The sequence below is a fragment of the Chlorocebus sabaeus genome, chromosome 8 (genome assembly GCF_047675955.1).
Source record: "Chlorocebus sabaeus isolate Y175 chromosome 8, mChlSab1.0.hap1, whole genome shotgun sequence".
In the NCBI taxonomy this organism is placed as follows: domain Eukaryota; kingdom Metazoa; phylum Chordata; class Mammalia; order Primates; family Cercopithecidae; genus Chlorocebus; species Chlorocebus sabaeus.
In genome coordinates this window covers 38,764,624-38,792,448 of record NC_132911.1, presented here as the reverse complement: position 1 = coordinate 38,792,448, position 27,825 = coordinate 38,764,624, and the positions used below count along the sequence as shown (strand labels likewise).

The following is a 27,825-nucleotide window of genomic DNA, read 5'->3' as shown; positions in this document are numbered from 1 at the left end:
GGGAGCACGGGAGGGATGTGAGGGCAGAAAAATTACCTATTGGGTATAATGTTCACTGTTTGAACAACGGGGACATGAAAAGCCCTCACTTCACCAATATGCAATATATACATGCAAGAAATCTGCATTTATATCCCCTAAATACATAAAAATGTTAAAAGAAACAAAAAAAATGAATTAAAATGGGCCTAAGACTTAACAGACATTTCTCCATGAAGACACACAAACAGCCAACAGGTATATGAAAAGATGCTCAATGTCACTCATCGTCATGGAAATGCAAATCAAAACCACAATGAAATATCATTTCATACCTGTTAGTGTGGGGAAAAGAGAGATCAGACTGTTACTGTGTCTATATAGAAAGAAGTAGACATAAGAGACTCCATTTTGTTCTGTATTTGAGATGCTGTAAATCTGTGACCCTACCCCCAACCTTGTCCTTGACTCAAGGTTTAAGGGATTTTGGGCTGTGCAGGATGTGCTTTGCTAAACTAGTGCCTGAAGGCAGCTTGCTGGTTAAAAGTCATCACCATTCTCTTAATCTCAAGTACCCAGGGATACGCACACTGCCAAAGGTCGCAGGGACCTCTGCCTAGGAAAGCTAGGTATTGTCCAAGGTTTCTCCCCATGTGATAGTCTGAAATATGGCCTCGTGGGAAGGGAAAGACCTGATCGCCCCCCAGCCTGACACCCGTGAAGGGTCTGTGCTGAGGAGGACTAGTGCAAGAGAAAAGAAGGCCTCTTGGCAGCTGTTGGCAGTTTGAGATAGAGAAAAGCATCTGTCTCCTGCCTGTCCCTGGGCAATGGGACATCTCGGTGTAAAACTTGATAGTATGTTCTGTTTACCGAGAAAGGAGAAAATCGCCTTAGGGTGAAAGGTGGGACTTGCTAGCGCAATGCTGCTCTTTATGCACTAAAAAGGTTGATGGAGATATTTGCATATGCATATCAAGGCACAGCACTTTCCCTTAAACTTATTCTATAAATACTAAGGGAACTCAGAGACCGGTGCCGGCATGGGTGCTCTGTATGCTGAGTGCCGGTCCCCTGGGCCCACTTTTTCTTTTTTTTTTTTTTTTTTTTTTTTTTTTTTGAGACAGAGTCTCGCTCTGTCGCCCAGGCTGGAGTGCAGTGGCGCAATCTTGGCTCACTGCAAGCTCTGTTCCCGGGTTCACGCCATTCTCCTGACTCAGCCTTCCGAGTAGCTGGGACTACAGGCGCCCGCCACTGCGCCCGGCTAATTTTTTTCTATTTTTCAGTAGAGACGGGGTTTCACCATGGTCTCGATCTCCTGACCTTGTGATCCGCCCGCCTCGGCCTCCCAAAGTGCTGGGATTACAGGCGTGAGCCACCGCGCCCGGCCACTTTTTCTTTCTCTATACTTTGTCTCTGTGTCTCATTTCTTTTCTCAAGTCTCTTGTTCCACCTAATGAGAAACACCCACAGGTGTGGAGGGGCAGGCCACCCCTTCATGTTAGGATTGCTATCGTGGAAAAAAACAAAAGACAAGTGTCAGCAAGAATGTGGAGAAACTGGAACCCTTGTGCCCTGTTGGGAAGAATGCAAAATGGTGCAGGCACTATGGAAAATAGTACAAAAGTTCTTTTAAAAATTAAAAATATAACTACCATGTGATTTAGCAATCCCACTTCTGGGTACTTATCTAAAATGAAATCAAGATCTTGAAGAGATATTAGCATTCCTATGTTCACTGCAGCATTATTTACAGTAGCCAAGATATAGAAACCACCTAAATGTCTGTCAACAATTGAATGGATAAAGAAAATGTGGTAAAGAAATGCACATATATACATACATATACACACATACAACAGAATAGTATTTCCCAAAAACAAAGGAAATCTTGTCATTGCAATAACATAGATGAAACTTGAGTCTACAATACCATGCTAAGTGAAATAAGGCAGCCACAAAGGATATACTACTACGTGATTTCACTTATATTAGGTATCTAAAATAGTCAAGTTCATAAAAGTACTGAACAGAATAGTGGTTGCCAGGGACTTGTGGAACGGAAAATGGGGAGCTGCTGATCAACAGATATAAAGTTTCAATTACACATAATGAAAAAGTTCTAGAGGCCGGGCGCGGTGGCTCAAGCCTGTAATCCCAGCACTTTGGGAGGCTGAGACGGGCGGATCACGAGGTCAGGAGATCGAGACCATCCTGGCTAACACGGTGAAACCCCGTCTCTACTAAAAAAAATACAAAAAACTAGCCGGGCGAGGTGGCGGGCGCCTGTAGTCCCAGCTACTTGGAAGGCTGAGGCAGGAGAATGGCGTAAACCCGGGAGGCAGAGCTTGCAGTGAGCTGAGATCCGGCCACTGCACTCCAGCCTGGGCTACAGAGCAAGACTGCATCTCAAAAAAAAAAAAAAAAGAAAAAGAAAAAGTTATAGAGATATGCTGTACAACATAATACCCAGAGTTAACAATACTGTATTGAACATTTAAAAATCTCTTAGAAGGGTCAGTTTCATGCGAAGTATTCTTACCACATTAAAGTCAAAATAAATCCTAAAACAAGCCCAATATTTATAAATGTACCTACTGTATACTGTATATAAATGTATGCAATAGAGTCTAAAAAGAAATACATCAAACTTATAAAAAATAAAAAGGAAGTAAGAGATTTATGGGGGAAATAAAGGTGTGTAAGGTGTAAGGTTGCTTTTACTTACTACTTGAATTTTTTTTTTTTTTTTTTGAGACAGGGTCTCACTCTCTTGCCTAAACTGGAGTGCCGTGATCCAATCATAGCTCACTGTAACTTTAAATTACTAGGCTCAAGCAATCCTCCTTGCCTCAGCCTCTGGATAGCTAAGACTATTTGGCTTTTCGGGGTTTTTTTGTTTGTTTGTTTGTTTGTTTGTTTGAAGAGACAGGGTCTTGCTATATTGCTCAGGCTAGTTTCAAACTCCTGGCCTCAAGCAATCCTCTCACCTCAGCCTCTCAAAGTGCTAGGATTATGGGTACATGCCACCACACCCAGCCCTATTTGAAACTTTTATACCAAAAAACACCCTGTGATATTTGAGGGGGAGGAAGTATTTTTAAGAGTAATTTTGTAGTGAGAAAGCTCAAGAAGCAAATATAGATTATTATTTCAGTAAGTTTGTTTGTGAAGTTGGGAGAAAAGACTAATAAAATACTTCAGGAAGAAGTTAAGAATGCCTAGAAAGAGAAAGGTCCCAGTCATCCTGATGGCATCTTAATTTAGAAATTAAACATAACCTGATCAGGTCTCATTTTCCTCACCTGAAAATGGGACTATTAAAACTACCAATCTCTTGGGGTTATTATGAGGGTTATACTGTGTAAGATACTTACCAAAAGTCCCTGACATGCATCAATACTGCAACAAAAGCCCAACACAGCTCCATCATAAGACACATACTACATTTCTGGAAAGCAAAGTCACCTGGTAAAAGCCAGGCATGGTCAGGTAGGGAAGAAAAAGACACACTTGGGGAGAAGATTGAGAATACAGTAGAACTTACATACAGTTGAACAAGTGTCTTTCAAACTTAAGACAAGGCCTAGGAGGAAAGGGCTCAAGCAGGCCATGTTGAGAGGAGCGTGGCTAAGTATGGTAAGGAATATGGCTACGGAACAATCCTAACAAAGATGGGCGTGAGTTTAGAGCAATGAGTGTGCATAACAGGTCAAAAAGCCAGAGACCAGTACGTATACTGAAGGTTAACAAAGGGAGAGTGCTACTTTGAGTAGCAAGAACTCTGAATACTGAAGGACTCTGGAAGATGAGCCAGCTCCAATTCATTTTTAAAATGAGTCCAGCTAAATAAATATTCCTGCAATGGCAGTACCAGAATGGCGAAAGCATACAAATAAAGAGCCAGGTGAAATTCATTCTTTAAACCAAATAAGCTAATAACCATAAATCATAGAAGATAGCAAAAAAAAAAAAAAAATAGAGAATAAACATGGCACATTCCCTGACTTCAAAACAGATGGCACCATTAGTCACACTCTGAGAAGAAGGAGATGACCAATCCCTGGAACGCAGCCATACAAACAAAATAACAATCCTCATTGTGCCGCTAAATTTTACTTTAGCCCCTATGTCAGAGTTGCCCAAAACAAGCAATTTTATTTCTTGCAAATATCATGGCAATTTTGCAAAGCAAAAATCAAAAATTAAACTGACCTTTGGCGTACCACAGTCACACTCTTCCCCAGTGTCCACCAACTTATTACCACAGGAGGGAGCACTATAGGCTTCATCAGGCTTTGGAATATTAAGAAGGCAGTTTCCTCCTTTATTTAAAGTTAACTTCTCAAAGTCCTCTGCACTGCAACTGCTGAAGTTTCTGGAACCCCTATAATAAACATTAAGAAAAAGATCTTATGTCACAGCGATTACTCACTTTGAAAATGTTAAGTCATGTCTTTAACCCACAAAGTGCATATTTTAAATGACAGAAAAGAGGCTAATAATTATGTGCACAGAAATGAGAATTCACATCTACTCATGATAAATATTGAACATGACTTCAGCTACTATATAATAATTCACTATTTTCTTACAATATATTGTACTTCCAATATATCACTTACATTGAAATACAAAATGATAATTCTCAGCATCAGAAGAGACTTTAAAAATTATTTAGTCCAGGCCGGGCGCGGTGGCTCAAGCCTGTAATCCCAGCACTTTGGGAGGCCGAGACGGGTGGATCACGAGGTCAGGAGATCGAGACCATCCTGGCTAACACGGTGAAACCCCGTCTCTACTAAAAAATACAAAAAACTAGCCAGGCGAGGTGACGGGCGCCTGTAGTCCCAGCTACTCGGGAGGCTGAGGCAGGAGAATGGCGTGAACCCGGGAGGCGGAGCTTGCAGTGAGCCGAGATCCGGTCACTGCACTCCAGCCCGGGCGACAGAGAAAGACTCCATCTCAAAAAAAAAAAAAAAAAAAAAAAAAAAAATTATTTAGTCCTATGAAAAATAAAGTTTTATTTATCTAACACAGTAAAGGTTCTTCAAATATTGGAAGGTAGCTGTACGTTGTCTCCAGTCTTTTTTCTACTCTGAAGGATAACATTTTTCTGTTCACCCATGCCCATTACCACTTATTAAGGAGCTCTGCAAAAATAATGCGAATGGGAAACTCCAGTTCAGATACACACTAGCCATCAAGAGGCAGACTGCGCAGTATAGAATTTCAGCTACTCCTATATGACAAGTTTTCAGTTTGAGCTTTACATATAATAACTTTTATGATAATTCCTGGGAACCATGGTTAGTACTTTGAAGGTTAGTTGGCCTTTAAGAAATGTCCAACTTAAGCTATGTGAGATTTATACAAATGCAATTTTGATATGTCCTACCTGGGATTTTCTTTTTAGCTACTGTTTTACTCAATAACTATAAAATACTTTACTTTCAGATAGTCCCACTGGCTGCTTTTACCTTTGAAAACTAGTGGAAAATAGACCTATACACCACCTATATCTTTGAGGAATCCATGTCACATTAAAATTCTATTTTATTTTTACTTTTGTAGCCTGAGTTTTTTGGTGTGATATCCAAAAAATCATTGTTAAGGCCAATGTCAAGGAGCTTTTCCTCAATGTTTTCTTCTTAGAAAGTTTTATGGTTTCAAGTCTTACATTTAGGTATTTTATCCATTTTGAGTTGATTTTTGTGTATGGTGTAAGAAAAGGGTCCAATTGCATTCTTTTGCATGTAGAAATCCAGTTACCCCAGAACCATTTATTGAAGGCAACTATCTTTTCTCCATTGTATCCTCCCTTGTCAAAAATTAATTGACTACACATTTGGATTTGTTTCTGGGCTCTCTATTCTGTTCCATTGGTCTACATGTCTGTTTTTATACCACTACCATACCGTTTTGATTACTATAGCTATCAAACTGAAAAGCTCTGCACAGCAAAGATAACCAACGAAATGAAAAGTCTGCAGATTGGGAGAAAATCTCTGCAAACCATGTTAAGGTGTATCTTATAACCATGTATCTCATATCCAAACTACATTTTTTAAAACTCACACAACTCCATAGTAGAAAAACAAGTAACTCCATTTTTTAAATGAACAAAAGACTTAAATAGACATTTCTCCAAAGATGACATAAAAATGGCCAACAAGTGTATGAAAAGATGCTCAATATCATTAATCATCAAAGAAGTGCAAATCAAAACCACAATGAAATATCACCTCGCCCTTATTAGGATGACTACCATCAAAAATGGCCAGGCATGGTGGCTCACCCCTGTAATCCCAGCACTTTGGGAGCCCGAGGCGGGCAGATCACTTGAGGTCAGGAGTTTGAGACCAGCCTGGCCAATGTGGTGAAACCCCATCTCTACTAAAATACAAAAATTAGCCAGGTGTGGTGGTGCACACCTGTAATCTCAGCTACTTGGGAAGCTGAGGCAGGAGAACTGCTTGAACCTGGGAGACAGAGGTTGTAGTGGGCCGAGATCATACCACTGCACTCAAGCTTGGGCAACAGAGAGACTCCATCTCAAATAAATAAATAAAAGAGGTGACAAGTGAAGAGTACAGAAAAAAGGGAATCCTTGAGCACTGTTGGTGGGAATGTAGATTGGTGCAGCCACTGTGGAAAACAATAGGAGTTCCCTAAAGAAATTAAAAACAGAGCCATCATATGACCCAGCAATCTCACTTTTGGGTACACACCCAAAGAAAATGAAAACACCACCTCATTCTCCCATTTTCAGTGCAGTATTAGCCAAGATATGGAAACAAACAAAGTGTCTGTCAACAGCTGAATGGACAAACTGTGGCACATATAAGACTGATTATTATTCACCCTTATAAAAGGAGATCCTGACATTTACCACAACATGGAGGAACCTGGAGGATGTTATGCTACATGAAGCAAGCCAGACACAAAAAGAAAAATGTTGCATGATCTCACTTATTTTCGAATCTAAAAAAAGAAGTCAAAAACCCAGAGACAGAAAATAAAACACTGATTATGGTGGAGGTGGAGGAAATGGGACATCTAAGTCTGATACAAACTAGCAGATATGTAGGACAAACAAGTCTAGATATCTCAGGTACAGCATGAGGACTATAGATAATAATATTGTATTACATTCAAGATTTTTGCTAAAAGAGGAGATTTTAGGTGCTTTTTGCCACACACACAAAAAATGGGCAACAATGCAGAATGATGGACGTGTTAATCTGCTTGACTAACCATTTCACCATCTATATTTATATCAACACATGTTGTACACCTTAAATACAATAAAATTTATATCTTATATACATTTGTATTTTTTCAGGGGAATTTGGTACCCTGAATGTCTTTTTCATCAGTTTGAGCAATGGTACCAGAAGTAGCAGCAGGAATGAAAGTTATGTTGCATTCTAGTTAATGAAGAAGCAGCTCTATCTATGGCTGGGTCTTTTGTACATCCAAGGAACTCTAAGAAACATATTTTTTGCCCTGAGCAGTCATGCTAAACTCTTCTTTGCTAACTGGTTTGCAGAAAAGTTGATAGTACTGACTCCTGCCTCTTGGATTGGAATGCAGTCTGCCTAAAACATTTTGGTACTGTTAACTGCTGTTTGACCAAAAAAAAAAAAAAAAAAAAAAAGTCTATAGATGTGGGATGTGGAAGGATTTTAAAAGACTCGCTGGCAGAGAAAGAAAAAAGAAAGAACATAAACTATCAATGGTTTGAGACAAAAGAATAGGCAAAGGCAAAATTCTGACTCATGGAAAGAAAAGATTTAGCACAAGGCTTTTAACAAGAACAGAAAGACTTATCTTCCTTATTCTTTTTCTTGCTACTAAGAATATTGTAAGGAGGAGTCCTTTTATGCAATATCAATCAACCATTCATTCAACAAATATTTACTGAATATCTATTATGTACAAGGCATTCTTCTTGGTACAAGGGATGAAACTGTGAAATAGCAGATAAAAATCCCTGCCTCTGTAAAGGTTATGATTATGATTCAGTGATTTACTTATATAATAAATTAGGTAGCATATTACAAGGTAATAAGTGCTATGGGGAAAAAGGGTGAGGGAGTGTGGGTGTGATGAGCTCCGCAGAGGAAGGGATGCTTGTGATTTTAAAAGGGTAGTCAGGACAGGCATCTCAAACCCGTGAGAGTTCAATCAAAACTGTGTATCCGGGAGAAAAACATTATAGAGAGAAGGAATAGCAAATGCAAAAACTCTGAGGTAGAAGCTTTCCTGGCAGACTGAGTCAGTGAGGAAATGAGTCATGAGAGACACAGTCAGCAAAGACGGGAATAGGCCATTGTAGGAATGTGGCTTTCTACTGTAAGTCAAATAGGGAAGTTAGAACGGGAAGACCATGGAAAGTGTTGAGCAGGAGTAACATGATTTGACTAATGTTTTAATAGGATCACCATACCTGTTCTACTAAGGAGGAAGACTACAAAGAAGGCCCTTAGAGAAATCTACTAAACAGATGATGATGGACCAAAATTATAACAGTGGGAGCTGTAAGAAGTGGTTGAATTGCTTCTGTTTTAAAGGAACAGCCATTAAGATGAAGAGTGAGAAAAAAGAGAAATCAAGAATGACTCCCAGGCTGCTGTCCTGGGATACCAGAAGGAAGGAGTTACCATTAATTCACATGGGGAAGACTACAGGTAGATCAGATTTTAGGATGACTTTAGGACGGACCACAGGAGTTTGAGCCTAGACATCAAGTAAAAATGTCAAAGCAGTATATAGTAATTATTTGATAAACAAAGGAGACCGCAGTTTAAACAGAGGCTTGTAACTTTTTTATTTTGTACTGTTAATCTTTATGTGGTAAGTACAGTGCCTGCTACATGGTATACATGCAATAATGTTTTTTGTAGGAATATATTTAATAATGTAATCCCAACACTTTGGGAAGCTAAGGCAAGAGGATCACTTGAGCCCAGGAGTTCGAGGTCACCTGGGCAACACAGTGAGACCCTGTCTCTACAAAAAATAAACTGGGCATGGTGGTGCACACCTGTAGTCCCAGCTACTCAGGAGGCTGGGGTGGGAGGAGTTTAAGGCTGCAGTGAGCTATGATCATGCCACTGCTCTGCAGCCCGGGCAACAGGGCGAGACCCTGTCTCCAAAAAAAACAAAAAACAAAAAACAAAAAAAAACACACATACACACACTTAAATATATATTTAATATATATGCTACATAAATATATATTTCTAAATTATATATATTTAATTAGACAATGGCCATAGAACTTGTGCAGGCATATGTACAGTCCTATATTTTCGTCCCTAATTTTAACCTACATAAAGTCTATCACCTTTAAACAAGTTGTTTTTTAAATATGCTCATTATTTCATAATTGAAAGATATTTTCTCGTAAGCAGTGTTTCAAATGCTTGATCCTTCAGCAATCTACCCCAAAAAAAGTTTCACCCACAATGAATTGACTATAGAACTAAAAAGCATAACAAAATCATAGACATTTCTGGTGCTTTTTAACAGATGGAGATAGTAACAACATCCCCCTGTGTTGGCCGTCGGTGAGACCTTAAAATGCTTTGGAGGCCACAGTGAAGATGCCCTTTCACTAGCCATCCCTGCCTGGCACCTACAGCAACAAAAAGAGTGATCTTTCACCTGATAACGTGGCTTGAAGAGCAACTCAAGTATTTCTACTCTCTATCACCTCTAGACTCCACAATATTAATGATTTATAGCCTCTCCTCCTCTCTTTTCTCACATCTAGGTGATTTTCCCAAAATGGCTTCAAAAGGAGATTGACAATAATGAAAATGTTTTACCTGGAAATGACAAAGAAAAAATTTCAACTATCATTTAAAACATTATTTCTTTGAGTACTCTGAAAATTCCCAGAACACATTTCCACTATTACTATGCTGATTCCCACAGCCTAGGATTAGGAAGTCTTAAGAGAAGATTCTAAGTGCTGGTACTGAATTAGATTAAGAAAAAAAACACCTGATTATGGAAAACTTGCTGACGGAGGTGACATTGAGGGGCAGAGTCAAGAAAGTCAATTCTCTAGAAAGGCACCTTCCAGGAAGAGCAACTCACACTTTCCAGAATCTAAGAGCAACGCATGAGAATACCACTGTCCCCAAAATATCACAAATAATAACAAAAAATCTTATTACAAGGGTAGATTATGCATTTTATTAAATAGAACTGGAACCCAAAGACTGAGTTATCTGAGGGGAAAAAAATGAAACATCTACATCATCACTGGCATCTAAAAAAAGAAGAAGCCAAACAAAATGATAGAAAATTAATATTTATCAAATAGCCTGCCAAGTAGAGGGTAGGAAATCTGCCCTCAAAAAAAGAAAGTTTAATATCACCTTGGTAGTAAAAAGGAATCTGAGGAAAAATAAAAGAAAAAAAAATTACCTAGCATAACCTCATCCTAGTTCAAAATTTTTTTTTTTTTTTTTTTTTTTTTGAGACGGAGTCTTGCTCTGTCACCCAGGCTGGAATGCAGTGGCACGATCTCAGCTCACTGCAAGTTCCACCTCCCGGGTTCACGCCATTCTCCTGCCTCAGCCTCCTGAGTAGCTGGGACTACAGGCGCCCGCCACCAAGCCCGGCTAATTTTTTTTGTATTTTTAGTAGAGATGGGGTTTCACGTGTTACCCAGGATGGTCTCGATCTCCTGACCTCGTTATCTGCCTGCCTCAGCCTCCCAAAGTGCTGGGATTACAGGCATGAGCCACCGCGCACGGCCTAGAAATTATTCTTTAAAAAAATTTTAAATATAATGGCTACACAATATAAAATACCACATGAAGCCACAATACACTACAAGAAAGAAAAAACTGAGCAGATAAAGTCCAATAAAGACTCCTAATTCTAGTTCTAGGATTATCAAATGATAGCCATAAAACATTTATGCTTACTATGATCAGGGGCAAAAGTGACAAGCATGAAAATTTGGACGGGATACTAAAATCTACAAAACTAATATCAGATTCGAAAAAGAACCTGACAGAAATTTGACAAATGAAATAAGCAAAATTAATAACTCAATGGATAAGTTTAACAACAGACAAAATACATATGAAGGCAGAAATCAGTGAGCTGAAAGATATCAGAAGAAATTACCCAGAAGAAAAAAAAAACACACAAAAAGATAGGAAACATATATTTTAAAAAATAAGAGACAAAGGAGACATAGTGAAGTCTAACACACAGTTCACTAGAATCACAGAGGCATAAGAGACACAGCAAATGTGCAGACACCCTGTGTACACAGGCAATATGTAAAGAAGCAATATGTAAAGACATGACTGAGAATTTTCTGACTGATGAAAAATATCAAGCCACAAACTTTAAAACACTAAAAAATTTCTAAGCAGGATATGAAGACATATATGTGTAAATGTGTTATATATACATTACATATGTATGTATGCATGCTATTTTTTTTTTCTTTCTACAACAGGAACATGATAATGAAATTTCAAAAAAACGTTTAAAGATAAAATTGTGAAAACAGCCATAGGTAAATAGAGAGACTCACTTCAATGGAATAATGGTCTGACATCTGACATCTCAACAACATGGAAGGCAAAAGACAATGGAAAAATCCCAATATGATGAAAAAAGAATAACTGATGATGATTCTATATTCAACAAAAATATCCTCAAAAAAGAGAGAGAAATAAAGACACCCTGAAGAGAAAAACAAAAACTAAGAGATATACTACTACTAAACACACACTAAAGGAAAGTCAAAACTGGTTCTTTGATCAGACCTAAAAATGGACACCAAATGGAAGGTCAGAGATGCAAGAGGACCAAAGAGCAAGGGCAGTGGTCAAAATCTAAATGAATAATGATAAACAATTTTCATTCAACAATCACTAGCATCTTCCTGGCACACAGCTATATGAGTCAAGAAAGTGATGAACGGAGTTAAAGCACTATATAGTCTTTGAACTGTGTGGGGAAGGATAAGATTTAATGGTAGACAAGATAAATCAAGAACATATGTAACAATTTCTAGGGTAACTTTAAAAAAAAATAAAAGACTGTATAATTTCCATTCTAGAAATATGTCTAGAAGGAAAACAGTATATGCTAAAATCACTATCTGGCAGTGCACAGTGGCTCATGCCTGTAATCCCAGCACATCAGGAGGTTAAGGTGGGAGGATTGCTTAGGCCTAGGAGTTCAAAACCAGCCTGGACAACATAACAAGACCCCATTTCTACAAAGTGAAAATAAAAGTAAAAACACTCTATCAACCCAAAAGAAATAACACAGAAGATTTTGTTGTTGTTGTTGTTGTCGTCCCGTTTTTAACTGATACACAGTAGATGTATATATTCTCAGGATACATGTAATTACTTGATCCATTCATACAATGTGTAAAGACCAAATCAGGGCAATTGGAACATCCATCAACTTAAATATTTAAGACCGAAGACTTAATGGTTTAATAAAACCATTTTATAAAATAAGTTTTAATAAAACTTATTTTATGGTTTAATAAAACCATAAAAGAAGACAAATAAAGGAAAGACATAAGATGGTAGATTTAAACCCAAATGCTATATTTAATTGATTCTAAAACATTCTTTTCATATTTAAATAACTTTGAGACTAAGATTCATTTCAGATTACAATTGAAGTATTAATTTCATTGACACCATATTTCATTCTCAGTGGTATGTAAAAAGTGCTATACCTTATAATCAACGGCATTTAGATTTGATTAAATGTATTAGTAATTACAGTAAATATAAATATATTAAGTGATATAATTATAAAATATATTTTCAATTTGGATTAAAAATAAAATTTAAATATATGTTTTAGAAGCATAACTATTAAAAATAAAAATAAATACACTGTCAACACTAAAAAAAAAAATATGAGGAAGGTAAAGCAGAATCAGATTATTGGTAGTCCTAGCTACTGCAGTGAGAAAAGAAAAGGAAGTAAAAGGTATATGACTGGAAAGAAAGAAAAACTGTCTTTGTACAGAGATAATATGATCATCTATATATAAAATCAAAAAGAATTGAAAAAGACTCCTGGAACTAAAAAGCAATTACAGAAAGGTTATAGGATACAGGGTTAGTACACAAAAGTCAATTGCTTTCCTATATGCCAGCAATGAACAAGTAGAATTTGAAATTAAAAACATAATATCAGGTACATTAGGACCCCCAAAAATGAGAGTTAGGTATAAATCTAACAAAATATGTATAAGATCTCTATGGGGAAACTATAACACTATCTAATGAAAGAATCAAAGAACTAAATAAACAGAGAGATATTTCATGCTTACATACAGGCAGACTCAGTATTGTCAAGATATCGGTTCCCCAACTTGATCTATACATTCAATGCAATCCTAATCAAAATCCCAGCAAATTAGTTTGTGAATATATATAAAACTGACTTTAAAGTTTACATGGGGTGACAAAAGACCCAGAATAGCCAATATAATAGTAAAAAAGAAGAACAAAGTTGGAGGACTGGTGGTACCTGACTTCAAGACTTACTCTAAAGCTACAGTAATCAAGACTGTGTTGCCATTCCAAGACGGCCAAATAGGAACCGCTCTGGTCTGCAGCTCCCAGTGTGACAGACGCAGAAGATGGTGATTTCTGCATTTCCAACTGAGGTACCTGGTTCATCTCACTGGAACTGGTTGGACAGTGGGTGCAGCCCACAGAGGGTGAGCTGAAGCAGGGCAGGGCATCGCCTCACCCAGGAAGCGCAAGAGGTCGAGGGATTTCCCTTTCCTAGCCAAGGGAAGCCGTGACAGACTGTACCTGGAAAATCGGGACAATTCCACCCAAACACTGTGCTTTTCCAACGGTCTTAGCAAATGGCACACCAGGAGATTATATCCCGTGCCTAGCTCGGGGGGTCCTACGCCCACAGAGCCTTGCTCACTGCTAGCACCGCAGTCTGAGATTGACCTGCGACCTGCAAGGCAGCAGCCTGGCAGGGGGAGGAGCATCTGCCATTGCTGAGGCTTCACTAGGTAAACAAAGCAGCCAAGGAAGCTCGAACTGGGCGAAGCCCACCACAGCTCTGCAAGGCCTGCTGCCTCTGTAGACCCCACCTCTGGGGACAGGGCATAGGTGAACAAAAGGCAATAGAATCTTCTGCAGACTTAAATGTCCCTGTCTGACAGCTCTGAAGAGAGCAGTGGTTCTCCCAACACAGTGTTTGAGCTCTGAGAACAGACAGACTGCCTCCTCAAGTGGGTCCCTGAACCCCATGTAGCCTAACCGGGAGACACCTCCCAGTAGGGGCCGACTGACACTTCATACAGGAGGGTGCCCCTCTGGGATGAAGCTTCCAGAGGAAGGATCAGGCAGCAATATTTTCTCTTCTGTAATATTTGCTGTTCTGCAGCCTCCACTGGCAATAGCCAGGCAAACAGAGTCTGGAGTGGACCTCCAGCAAACTCCAACAGACCTGCAGCTGAGGGACCTGACTCTCAGAATGAAAACTAGCAAACAGAAAGGAATAGCATCAACATCAACAAAAAGGACATCCACACCAAAACCCCATCTGTAGGTCACCAGCATCAAAGACCAAAGGTAGATAAAACCACAAAGATGGGGAGAAACCAGAGCAGAAAAGCTGAAAATTCTAAAAATCAGAGTGCTTCTTCTCCTCCAAAGCACTGCAGCTCCTCACAGCAACAGAACAAAGCTGGACAGAGAATGACTTTGAGGAGCTGACAGAAATAGGCTTCAGAAGGTCAGTAATAACAAATTTCTCTGAGCTAAAGGAGGATATTCAAACCCATCGCAAGGAAGCTAAAAACTTTGAAAAAAGATTAGACAAATGGCTAACTAGAATAAACAGTGTAGAGAGGACCTTAAATGGCCGGATGGAACTGAAAACCATGGCACGAGAACTACATGATGCATGCACAAGCTTCAAGACTATGTTACTGGTAAAACAAAAGACAAATAGAACAAGACAGAGAGCCCAGAAAGAGTCCCACACAAATACAGCTAACTGATCTCTGACAAAAGACATAAAAGATAGTTTTTTCAACAAATGGTGCTGGTACAACTAGATATTCGTATGCAAAAAATAAATAAATAAATCTAGACACAGATCTTACATCCTCCACAATTAACTCCAAGTGGATCAAAGATCTAAGTGTAAAATTCAAAACTCTAAAATTCCTGGGAAATAACATAGGAGAAAAACTAGATCATCTTGGATATGGTAATTACTTTTTAGATACAACACAAAAGGCATCGTCCATGAAAGAATTAAAATACTAAATGGGCCGGGCGCGGTGGCTCAAGCCTGTAATCCCAGCACTTTGGGAGGCCGAGGCGGGCAGATCACGAGGTCAGGAGATCGAGACCATCCTGGCTAACACAGTGAAACCCCGTCTCTACTGAAAATATACAAAAAACTAGCCGGGCGAGGTGGCGGGCGCCTGTAATCCCAGCTACTCGGGAGGCTGAGGCAGGAGAACGGCGTAAACCCGGGAGGCGGAGCTTGCAGTGAGCTGAGATCTGGCCACTGCACTCCAGCCTGGGGGACAGAGGGAGACTCTGTCCCAAAAATAAAATAAAATATTAAATGTATGCTCAGTGAAAGACAATATTAAAAGAGTGAGAAGATAAGCTACAGACTAGTAGAAAATATTTGTAAAAGACGTATTTGATAAAAGACTCTTATGCAAAGTATGCAAAGAACTCTTAAAACTAAAAAATAAGACAAGAAACAATCTAATTAAACAATGGGCCAAAGACCTTCACAGATGCCACAAAGAAGATATACAGAAGGCAAATAAACACACAAAAAGATCATCTACATCCTATGTCATCAGGGAAATGTAAATTGAAACAATGAGATACCACTACATGACTATAGGAATGGCCAAAATCCAAAACATTGACAACACCAAATTCTGACAAAGATGTAGAGCAACAGCAATTCTCATTCACTGTTGGTGGGAATACAAAGTAGTACAGCTACTTTGGAAGACAATTTGGCAGTTTCTTACAAAACCAAACATACTCTCTTAACATATGATCCAGCAATCACATCCCTTGGTATTTACCCAAAGGAGCTGAAAACATGGTCACACAAAACCCTGCACGCAGACACTTACAGCAGCTTTTTTCATAATTGCCAAAGCTTAGAAGCAACCAACATGTCCTTCGGTAGGTAAATGGTCAAATTGTGGTACATCCAAATAATGGGATATTATTCAGCACTACAAATAAATGAGCTATCAAGACATGAAAAGACACAGAGGAACCTTAAATGCTATTGCTAAGTGAAAGAAGCCAATGTAAAACGGCAACATACTGCATGATTCTAAATATATGATATTCTGGAAAACACAAAACTACGGAGACAGTAAAAAGACTAGCAGTTGCCAAGGGTTGGAGGGGTAGGGAGAGATGACCAGGTGGAGCACAGAGGATTTTTCAGGGCGATGGATATATTCCGTATGATACCATAATGAGGGATACTTATCATCATACACTTGTCCATACCCATAGAATGCACAACGCCAAGAGTGAACCATAAAGTATGGACTTTGAGAAGTCAACATGTGTCGATGTAGGTTCGTCAGTTTTAACAATCATACCCCTCTGTTTAGGGATGTTGAAATGGGGAGACTATGAAAGTGTGGGGACAGAAAGTGTATGAGAGGAGTCTTTCTACTTTCCTCTTGATTATTCTCCAAACCTAAAACTGCTAAAAAAAAAAAAAAAAAAAAAAAAAAAAGTCTTCTCAAAATATTGAAGAGGAAGGAACACTTCCAAACTCATTTTATGAGCCCAGAATCACCCTAATATCAAAGTCAGACAAGAGACAACCAGAAAAGAAAATTGTAAGTCAATATCCCTGGCAACATAAATGTAAAAATCCTCGAAACAAATACTAGCAAATAGAACTCAATAACACATCAGAAACATTAGGCCCTCCAACTAAGTGAGATTTATATCTGCGATACAAGGATGGTTCAACACACAAAAATGTATTAACACCACGTTAACAGAATCAAGGATCAAAGTCACATAATCATCTCAACAGGTGACAAAAAGGCATTTGATAAAACTCAACATTCTTTCACAACAAAAAATCTCAACAAACTAGGAAGAGGGAAATCACTTCAACATAATAAAGGCCATATATGAAAAGCCCACAGCCAACATCATACTCCACAGTGAAAAACCAAAAGCTTTTCCACTAAGCTGGACAAGACATAGGTACTCACTTTGGCCACTTCTATTCAAGAGATAAGAAGTCACTGGGAGAATAAGGCTGAATAATTCCCCTGGAATCCTCTCTATTATCAGTGTTATCAGTGTCCCTCTACCTCATGTTATCAGTGTCCTCATGTTATCAGTGTCCCTCTACCTCAACTCCTATGGGGTCAGTCTCCCCTGTAGCTACAGAGACTCTCCAAGATCCAGTAACAAACAGTTCACTCCCTTTCTATCTACTGTATCCCTAGCAAGTTTATACACATTCAAATCAACCAAACAAACAACAACAACAATACTTTTTTGGCTCTTCCCTTGGGGAAAATGATGGATACCTTAAATTTGAGATTATGTTATCTTCATATTTAAATGTCAATATGCACTAAGTTTTAAATATAATATTCAAAATACCATTCTCCTCAAAATATTTTAATTATAAGTCTGTTTGACACAGGGTTTACTTTAGGGGAGTGGTTTTAAATACCAAGTCACTCAGGTTTCTGTTACTAACATCCAGTTTTGTCATACTGAGGCCTGTTCTGTTGTTTCACTACCCTCAGCCCTCCCAATCCTCCACATTCTGCTCTATTTTATTTCCCATAGCACTTATCGCCTTCTAACACTCTCTATTATTGATTTTCTTATGTTTATAGATTGTCTTCCCCCCCAAATGTAAACTCCTTGAAGGGTGAGTCGATCTAACTCACTGAGGTATTCCAAGTGCCGAGAACAAAGTCTAGCAGGTAGTCAGTGCTCAATGTTTCACAAGTTGGTGAATAAAGCATGGGTCCACTCTTCATTGCTCCCTATACCATATTAAATTCCACTATGGCATTGTTTCATAACATTCCCTCCTTACCTCTGAATGCTTCTTTTTTATTTTAATCTATTGACTTACCTCATTGTTCATTACTCATTTCTTGTTTCCCTGAACTGACGTCTTTCTCAACTTCACTGCTGGCCAAAGCAAATCCTAAATTTATTTCCCTCTCCTACAGGAAATCTTTTACAAACATGTGACTTTCCTTAAGTACCTAATTTTTTTTTTTATGAAGCATGAATTCTTGTAAGTACTATTTTAACTCTTCCATATCTATTTTTGAGCCTAGTATTTGTTCATAAACTGTAAATTCTGCTTGAGTGCTTCCCTTTATACTAGCATGTGATTAAAATTGTCTTGTCCACTCAGATCTTCAGCTGAAAGGCTGGTTGACAGAAGTTTTTATTACTCTGTCAGTGCTTCAGGAGCCTGAGGGAGGTGGAACGGGACATGAACACTTGCGGCCACAGATATTCCCTATGTGCAGTCTTCATGTGTGTTTGTTTCTTTGTTTGTTTTGAAATAAGGTATTGCTCTGTTGCCCAGGCTGGAAAGCAGTGGCACAATCATAGCTCACTGCAGCCTTGAACTCCTGGGCTCAAGTGATCCTCCTGCCTCAACCTCCTGAGTAGCTGGGACTACAGGCACGCACCAACACACCCAGTTAATTTTTTAATTTTTTTTTTTTTTAGAGACAGGGTCTCACTGTGTTGCCCAGGTTGGTCTTGAACTCCTGGTCTCAAGCAATCCTCCCTAAGTGCTGAGATCATACGCATGAGCCACCGTGTCCGCCCTGTATTTGTTAAAGATACCATCTCTCATATCTAATTTTCACTCAGGCTCAGCAGCTACACACGTATGCACTACAGTTAGGTTCGGGTCTCTGTTTAGGACTCCTGCCTTCTAAATCAGGAAGGAGCCTCGCTGGCATTACAATGAATTTGCATTAGAAATCTACATTTCTGATGCCCAACCACCACGGGACCTTCTATTATAATTATTTTTTAGCTCTGGGACAGGAAAGGGTTCTAAGATCAGATCACAAGCTCTGACTTCCTGACTTTGAATCCCAGTCAGCAATTTGGATGTGTGACCTCAGTTTCCTCATCTGCAATGGAGATAAAGTACGTGCACCTCATTTCACTGATAAGTACTAAGTGAGTGGACACCTTTTAAAAGCCTACAACAGTGCCTGCACACAAAAAGAGCTTAATAAATGTTAACCATTCTCTCTGCTCTTCTCTGTCTTGCCTCCCACCTTTATCTCTATAAAACAGGGTTTGTAAATAGAAATATGTCAGGATCTCTTCTACCTACAGTGACAATGCAGCACTTTCTCAAAAAGAGGTTTGTGAAGAAATTTCTTACGCAGTCCTTCAATGTAATCTAATCCACACTGAACCTAGCAGAAACTCCCTCCTAATTTCTAATTCAGATATAAACTTTGCCACGTTCTCACACTTTCAGTCTATAATTGGTTTACAGAAGAGTGTAGTTACATACTTGTGTCTATGTAAGTGTTGCCTTCTTAAAGCTCTCTGGAATTATTAAATTAAAAATAGACTTCAGCAATACATCAGGTAACAAACCTCCACATGTACTCCCTGAATCTAAAAGGCTGGAAAAAATAAAAAAGACTTATCATTGGTGTGTCATGTAATTAATTTCAGCGAACCAGAAATAACATTTCCTGATTTCCCAATGTAGACATGAATATCCCTCACAGTGTAAGAAACATGGATCTATAATACCATATAAAGGAGAAGAAAAAAGAACCCAAGTACTCACGATGCTCCTGAATTCATGATGCAGCTCTTTGCTCCACAGGAACAATCTCTCCCATCATCGTGATTCATTCCAAGATTATGACCCAACTCATGAGCAACAATGGAAGCAAATGTCTCCACAGTGATTTGCCCAAACTGTTCAGAACAGGAAGGTAATAATTAGGTTTCTGAACGCAAAGAAAATGTTTTGCTGCTCAGATTATTTTTTCACAAATGGAAATTTATTCACTACACTGTTGACAGCCTATATGATAAATCAAGCATCCAACAACAGTCTTTATACATTTCAGTCTAGTAAGAAAGTAACATGAATCACACACTGATGATGGACATGGATCCTTCAAGCAAGAGATAACCACTTTAGCACCAACAGATTACTCATGGTAGTTTACAGGAAAACAAGTTGATGGTTCTAATTTAATTATCTAAAATGGAGTACATGTTTCCTCACCCATAAAAAGTAAAGAGCTACACTCATAAGTGGGAGCTGAATAATGAGAACACACGGACACAGGGAGGGGAACATCACACACTGGGGCCTGTCAGGAGGTGGGGGACAAGGGGAGGGAGAGCATTAGGGCAAATATCTAATGCATATGGGGCTTAAAACCTAGATGATGGGTTGATAGGTGCAGTAAACCACCATGGCACATGTGTACCTATGTAACAAACCTGCACAGTCTGCACACGTATCCCAGAACTTAAAGTAAAATAAAATAAATAAAAAAGAAAAGAGCTAATAAACACATAATATATATTTAAAAACTTGACCCAGTCTCTAGGGAAAGAACCCATCTGCCACTTCTACTGTGTTCCTCATAACACCCAAAATATCGTTTTAAGCACCAGGAGAGGAGTACACAGTCAATAAATGCTAGATATTGTCCCAGTGCAAACATCCAAAGTTAAACATCAAGAACAACGTACCACATTAATCCCGCCTGCGTGGCTCCTTGAACACACTGTTCCCACAAACGCCATTCCTGCAGTTCCACCAAAACCTTTCTTTCTAAATGAAAATGTAAAAGTTAAAAAATGTTCTTGGGGAAAAAAGGGACATGTTGCTTTTATTTTATGAATAATCTCAACTGGATTAGGAGAACCTACAAATCATGGCAGAAAAATGGCAAAAAAAAAATTCTAAAATCAGAATATAATTATGCCTTATCCCCTTCTTATTAATTTTTTCAGACAAATGAAGACACTTTCTGGATACCGAGACAAGTTTGTTTCTTTTTACCTTCTAGATGAAACCTCTCCTAAAATACATTAGGTTTATTTATTCACACAATTTAGTGAGGAGAGACAGATAACGAAGGAAATGAATATGTTTACACGGGCAGCTGCACGCAGTGACCAGGGTGAACGTGAAAGTCAGGATGGGCCAGAAGTAGTGGCTCATGCCTGCAATCCCAGTACTTTGGGAGGCAGAGGTGGGCAAATCACCTGAGGTTTGAGACCAGCCTGGCCAACATCATGAAACCCCCATCTCTACTAAAAAAACAAATACGAAAATTAGCCAGCCGTGGTGGCACACACCTGTAATCCCAGCAAATTGGGAGGCTGAGGCAGAAGAATCACTTGAACCCGGGAGGCGGAGGTTGTAGTGAGCCAAGACTGCACCACTACACGCCAGCCTAGGTGACAGAATCAGACTCTGTCTCCAAAATTTAAAAAAAAAAAAAATCTGGATGGGCCCCTGTGATTCCCAGCCACACCCTACACACCTGTACCTCAGCACCTGTTCTCTCTGCCTGGACCTCTCTTCCCTAATATTAATATAACCCAGACTCATTCCCTCACCTCCTTCAGGTCTTTACTCAGAATGCATCTCCCTGGCTAGGCCGTGTCACCTCAAAATTCAACCTCATTCCTCCAATGCTTTTATATCTACCCTCCCTGTTTTATTTTTCTCCTTACCACTTATCACTGGTCAACATACTACATGTACTTATTTATCTCATTTATGGCCAATCTCCTCCACCAGAACATGGACTCCATGAGAGCAGGAATTTTTGCCAGTTTTGTTCACTGCTATGTCCCAGTGCCTGGGGTATACACCCAATAAATATATTTTAAATGAATGGATAAATCCTTCTCTGGGCCATCTGGCCAGCCAGGAGAAGATGACCAGAAGTACTGACACAAGCAGATTGACAAGGAAACATTCCAGCCAGACCACCCTATAGTGAATTCAGTTTCCAAAATGCACTCATGGACTCAAGGCTTCCAAAAACCTTTTCAGAACCCCATTCTCAACTGTAAATAAACAACTAAAAATCATCAAGTATCTGGGAAATGTCTCCAACAGGACAGACGGAGACCACACAAACAGAGGGGGTTAAGATAGTTTGGTGGGTGTGGTTGGGCAAGGCATAGTGAGTATGCTTGACACCTGCTCCTTTTAGTATTTAGTGAACTAGATGGTATTCTCACTGGTACAAGGATGTGTGAGCATACGATTTTACTAAAAACCAAGACCCACACCAAAACACATCATCAGGAAAATTCAGAAACCTGGGAACCAAGAAAAGATCCTATAAGTTTCCAGTGACAGGGGAAAAACAGGCCACATACAAAAGGTCAGCAATCAGAATGTTTCAGACTTCCCAATAGTAATGCTGGGACAAAAAAGATAAAAAAGCAATGCCTTCAAAATCGTGAAGAAAAAGGATTTCATGGTGAGAATTTTATACCCAGTGTCATGCCTATAATCCCAGCACTGTGGGAGGCTGAGATGGGTGGATCACCTGAGGTCAGGAGTTCAAGACCAGCCTGGTCAACATGGTGACACCCTGTCTCTACTACACTACAAAAATTAGCCGGGGGTGGGGGCAGGCACCTACAATCCCAGCTAGTCGGGAGGCTGAGGCAGGAGAATTGCTTCGACCCAGGAGGCAGAGGCTGCAGTGAGCCAAGATCGTGCCACTGTACTCTGGCCTGGCCAACAGAGTGAGATTCTGTCTCAAAAAAAAAAAAGAGAGAAACTCAAAGCATGCCTAGAAAATACTGAGTTACTTAGGCCCTAGAATAATCAGAACTCAAATTAAGATAAATTTTAAATTCTGTTCCGAAACTGGGAAAACATATTTTCATACACTCACGAGGTCAAAATGCTTTCTTTCCATATATCTGCTCACAAAAAACTAGTAGAAAACACACTATACCCAAATGAGGAAGTAAACCCAAGAAAAAAGGAGGACATGGGAGAAAGGTGACAGGAATCTAAGACAGAAGAGGTCTCATGATAATGCCACATCAAGCTAAGTTTTCCTCATTTAAATGAACACCCAAAACCTCAAAAGAATACAATTCCAATGCAAGAAAATAAGCAAAAATTATTATTTTGATCATTTCATTAATAGTAGTTTAAAAAAAAAATACTTACAGAACTAGCTGTGCACTGTCATGTCTCCGACGTGTGATAAGAAACTTTTCCCGCCACTGCACGAAGTTCCCCAGCACATCACCAGCACCCCCAGCTATGTTGATCAGGTTTCCATTGGTCCAAATCTCCAGTCCAACTAGCACAATTCGAATATTTAACATAATATACATCTGGGAAGAGAGAAATAAAAGTATATAAAATATAGTAAAGAATGTGAGAAAAATCTTTTAACCACATGAAGTAACACGGCTACTTAAATTAAAACTTCCCTGCCTAAAAAAACAATCTTTACTTTAACACAATGAGACTTTGGGCGGTTGGGAGGCCAAGGCAGGTGGATCACCAACCTGGCCAATATGGTGAAATCCTGTCTCTACTAAAATGGAAAAATTAGCTGGGCATGGTGGTGCATGCCTGTAATCCCAGCTGCTTGGGAGGCTGAGGCAGGAGAATCGCTTGAACCCGGGAGGCAGAGGTTGCAGTGAGCCAAGATTGTGCCACTGGACTCCAGCCTGGGCAACAGAGCAAGACTCCGTCTCAAAAAAAAAAAATACAATAAGACTTTAACCTCTCAATAGTCTCAGTTTCCTCAACCATAAAATGATAGTAACAGAGATTCAAAATCCTTATTATCTTCTATTCTAAAATCTGACAAACTCTGGAAATTAAGTTTTTGGTAAAACTGTTTCCAAAATTTGCCCTGATATAATGCAAGCCAATTCACAGTCCACATTTAACCCATTTAATGTAAATACTCCTATATTTCACTGCAGAAATATCAATGAGTCTGATTACAAGGTGCTACCCCAAGAGGTGTTATATACAGAGTGAATCACACTGTTTTTCTAAACTTTTATCTGAAATTTTAATCACAGGTACAAAAGAGGTTTCAGAAAAAGGACTGCGGAACTCTTAATTTCATAGGGGTACTGTAAGGAGTAAATGGGTTAATAAATGTAAAGCACTTAGCTCAGTGTCTAGCACACTGTAAGTACTCAAGTGAATGCTATCATCATCATCGTCATCATTATCATCACTATCACGCTTGGTGTTCGTATCAGCTTTGTAGATAAAATTATTTTATAAGAACATATATCGAATTCTTTAGTATCTCCCACTGGATGAACTCCAAAATCTCAAACCAAACTCTCTCTCTCTCTCACACACACACACACACAAACACACACACACAAATATTGTCGTATCATGTTTTCAGGGTAGAAGGCAGCCTTATTCAAAATAAGATGCATTCGACAAGAATTCAAAGATCTTTCCGTAAATGCCAAAGCACCTAAGCCTAGCTACTCTGAAGATAATAAATGGTAATATGAAATCTCTTGCTCTTCTCAAAGTCTTTCTACACTGGTACTTTCCTTTAAACATTAAAAAGAGTTACAAAACAAACCAGAAAGCAGACCTCTCAAAGGCTGAGCCATTGAGGCCCTATGAAAATCAGAACTCAAAATGAGACATTTTTAAGGTCTGTTCTGAGACTGAAAGAATAGGACAGAATCATCCTGGTTGACAGAAAATACAACTTACACTATCCAAGTAGTTTGCCAGGAGAATCATCTCTTCTCTCACAGCAGTCTGATTTCTTCCCATCATGTCATACTGGAAAAGCAAAGAAGGAGAATCATTATCACCAAAGTAGTTTGAGAATAGAAATGTAAGGCTGGGTACAGTACCTCAGGCCTGTAATCCTAGCACTTTGGGAGGCCCAGGAGGGTAGATCACCTGAGGTCAGGAGTTCGAGACCAGCCTAGCCAACATGACGAAACCTTCTCTCTATTAAAAATACAAAAATTAGCCAGGTGTGGTAGCGGGTGCCTATAATCCCAGCTACTCAGGAGGCTAAGTCAGGAGAATCGCTTGAACCTGGGGGCTAGGCGGAAGTTGCAGTGAGCCAAGATCCCGCCACTTCACTCCAGCCTGGGAGAAACAGCGAAACTCCATCTCAAAAAAAAAAAAAAAAAAAAAAAAACCAAGAATAAAAATGTGTCTGTTAAAATGAAGATAAGAATCCAAATATTTCCTCTGAACAAAAAATTGAAGCATTTAGACATTTATCAACATTTCAAATTAAGAAATTTAAAGGTTACATTGTAGTGATAGGAATAAAAGAAAAACCGGTAAAAGGGTAAAGTGAATAATAATGAAAGAGCACTGAAGTCTTCATTTTCTCCAAATTAGTAGAACTTTAAAACAAATTATCTTCTTAATGTTCCCTTTATTTATTTTAATGCAAAAGTATTTTCAAGCATTTCACAAAGGTAGAGTTTTAAGCAATCAAAATGCATACATAAAAGAATAAAAGACAATCTAAAGAACTTCCTGACCCTTCCACCTCTTAGGCTAATGATGTCACCAATAAACCATTTTCTTTTAAATTTAAGACTTTAGTTGAGCAAGGAATGACTGATTCAATAATTGTGTGGCTTCCAAACCAGAACAGGTTCAGAGAGACTTCTTCCACGTAGTGGAAGAAGATTTATGGACAGAAAAAAGAAAGTGACATACAGAAAACAGAACTGAGGTACGGAAACAGCCAGATTGCTTACAGATCAGCACCAATAAACCATTTCTAAATGCTGGGTTGAATTAAAAATGAGAGATTAACCAATAATCGCTAGTTAAAAAATCGTATGTAGATGAAAACATACAGAACTTTAACCATCTTAAGCCAAATAAATATGACTAATTTTTCTTTGAGACCTGGCTAACTCAAATGTCTATTTTTAACATTATTTTATACAACCAATTTAGCAGAAGAAAAATTTTTAAAGGAATTATGATTTTGCTCTATGATATCAGAATATATCAGATTTTATCAGTTAGGGATCTAATGATTCTCCTACACAAGAAAAAAAAATTTAATTTAATACATTTGACAGGGCTTGATTGAAATTGAACCTTTTTTTAACAATTTTCTATCTGTATATAACAAATACATCTGGAGACAGCAATGAAGAAAAACATTTTGTGTTTTTGTTTGTGTTTTGTTTTGTTTTGTTTGAGACTGAATCTCGCTCTGTTGCCCAGTCTGGAGTGCAGTGGCGCAATCTCGGCTCACTGCAAGCTCCGCCTCCTGGGTTTATGCCATTCTCCTGCCTTAGCCTCCCGAGGAGCTGGGACCACAGGTGCCCACCACCACGCCCGGCTAATTTTTTGTATTTTTAGGAGAGACAGCGTTTCACCATGTTAGCCAGGACGGTTCCGACCTCTCTGACCTTGTGATTCGCCCGCCTCAGCCTCCCTAAGTGCTGGGATTACAGGCGTGAGCCACTGCGCCTGGTAGAGATAAACATTTGAATCTTGACTTTTGCGATTTGTCCAAAACATTCTTCTACAGAAGCTTTCTGCCCACTGTTTGGGGCTGAGTTCACACTTGTTCATATTCCATGTGCTTTTCCTTCTGCCATTTGAGGGCAATGAACCTATAATGTACAAATCCGAGTCTATCTCTTAATATTTTCTCCAAATTAGTTATTTGGGGTGGCTTGTTATTTTCCAACCTACATACAACAAGGAATTTTTTTAAAACCAAAAAAACCTCAAAACTGTCTCTACAGCTTACAAGAAAGGAACTGCCAATCATAGTAAGTTTCCACAAGTAACTTTTTCACACTGACAACAAAATTGGAAGTAAAAGTCAAAACACTAAAAATACTCTCTATTTTAAATTACACAGCTGTTGTAACAAATACTCACCTGTACCCCATAAATATGTGAAATATTATTAAATCAACAAAAAAAACAACATGAAAATAAACTATATAGCCATTACCTCTAAAACTGATAATCCTGTAAATGCCAAAGTAGAGACACATTACTTCTCTTAGTTACAGCAAAGCACTTAGTTCAGTTTCTTAAGTATAAATAAGGAAAATGCCCTCATGTGATCCTGTACACGGAAATTAATACTATTCCCTTCTAAAGCATGCCAGGACCTAGAGGTTTTCCATCTCTTGAAGTGCAATATAGGTTATCTCAAATTCTAGAAAGCAAAGCAATTTTATTAGCCAACAAAGCCAAACCTTTTAGAGCCATAGTCCACTAAAGTAATCTGAAAAGTTCTCAAGAGCCTGATAGGCAGTACAAATTCACTCAAAAAATTCAGCATAATCAAGTCATCAGCAAGAACACGAAAAAAAATCATTAATAAAAGATAAAGGCAGTCACATTTTGCTACATTTAGCTTCTGTTGGTATTCTGGTGGTATAAGGTTTAAGGGAAAAAAAACCATTTCAGTTTTAAAATCATTATTTAAGTAAAATCAATACAAACTGTAGTTTATATTTCCTTCATTAAATGCTCATTTCTCATATCTTTTTCATGGAAAAGAAGAAAAATTGTCACCAATCTTACCCTTTCCTTGTCTACGACAATGAACAGCTCCACATACCGGGTCTGTGGCAAGACAGCTCTTCTTCTCTGTCAAAAACACAAACATCATAAAGGCAAAAAGTTATAAGGCCATGATCACATCCTAATCTCTCATCACCTATTTCATGTCTGCTAAGAACATCATAAAATTATTTTACTTAACACATCCTACATTAAGAAAGTAAAAAATATGTTTTT

At 38.7% G+C, this 27,825-nt stretch overlaps 1 protein-coding gene across 1 annotated transcript in view; it reads right to left on the bottom strand.

Annotated features, from left to right (window-relative positions):
• The window catches only part of ADAM9 (ADAM metallopeptidase domain 9), a 113,440-nt gene that overhangs the window by 64,052 nt on the left and 21,563 nt on the right, over positions 1–27,825 (bottom strand). Inside the window, exons 7-12 of the mRNA XM_007962242.3 lie at positions 27,610–27,675; positions 24,784–24,855; positions 23,242–23,411; positions 20,781–20,862; positions 19,855–19,988; positions 4,192–4,363 (exon numbers count right to left, since the gene is read on the bottom strand). Coding sequence (XP_007960433.1) covers positions 4,192–4,363; positions 19,855–19,988; positions 20,781–20,862; positions 23,242–23,411; positions 24,784–24,855; positions 27,610–27,675 — 696 coding nt within the window. The remainder of the gene's footprint in view (positions 1–4,191; positions 4,364–19,854; positions 19,989–20,780; positions 20,863–23,241; positions 23,412–24,783; positions 24,856–27,609; positions 27,676–27,825) is intronic.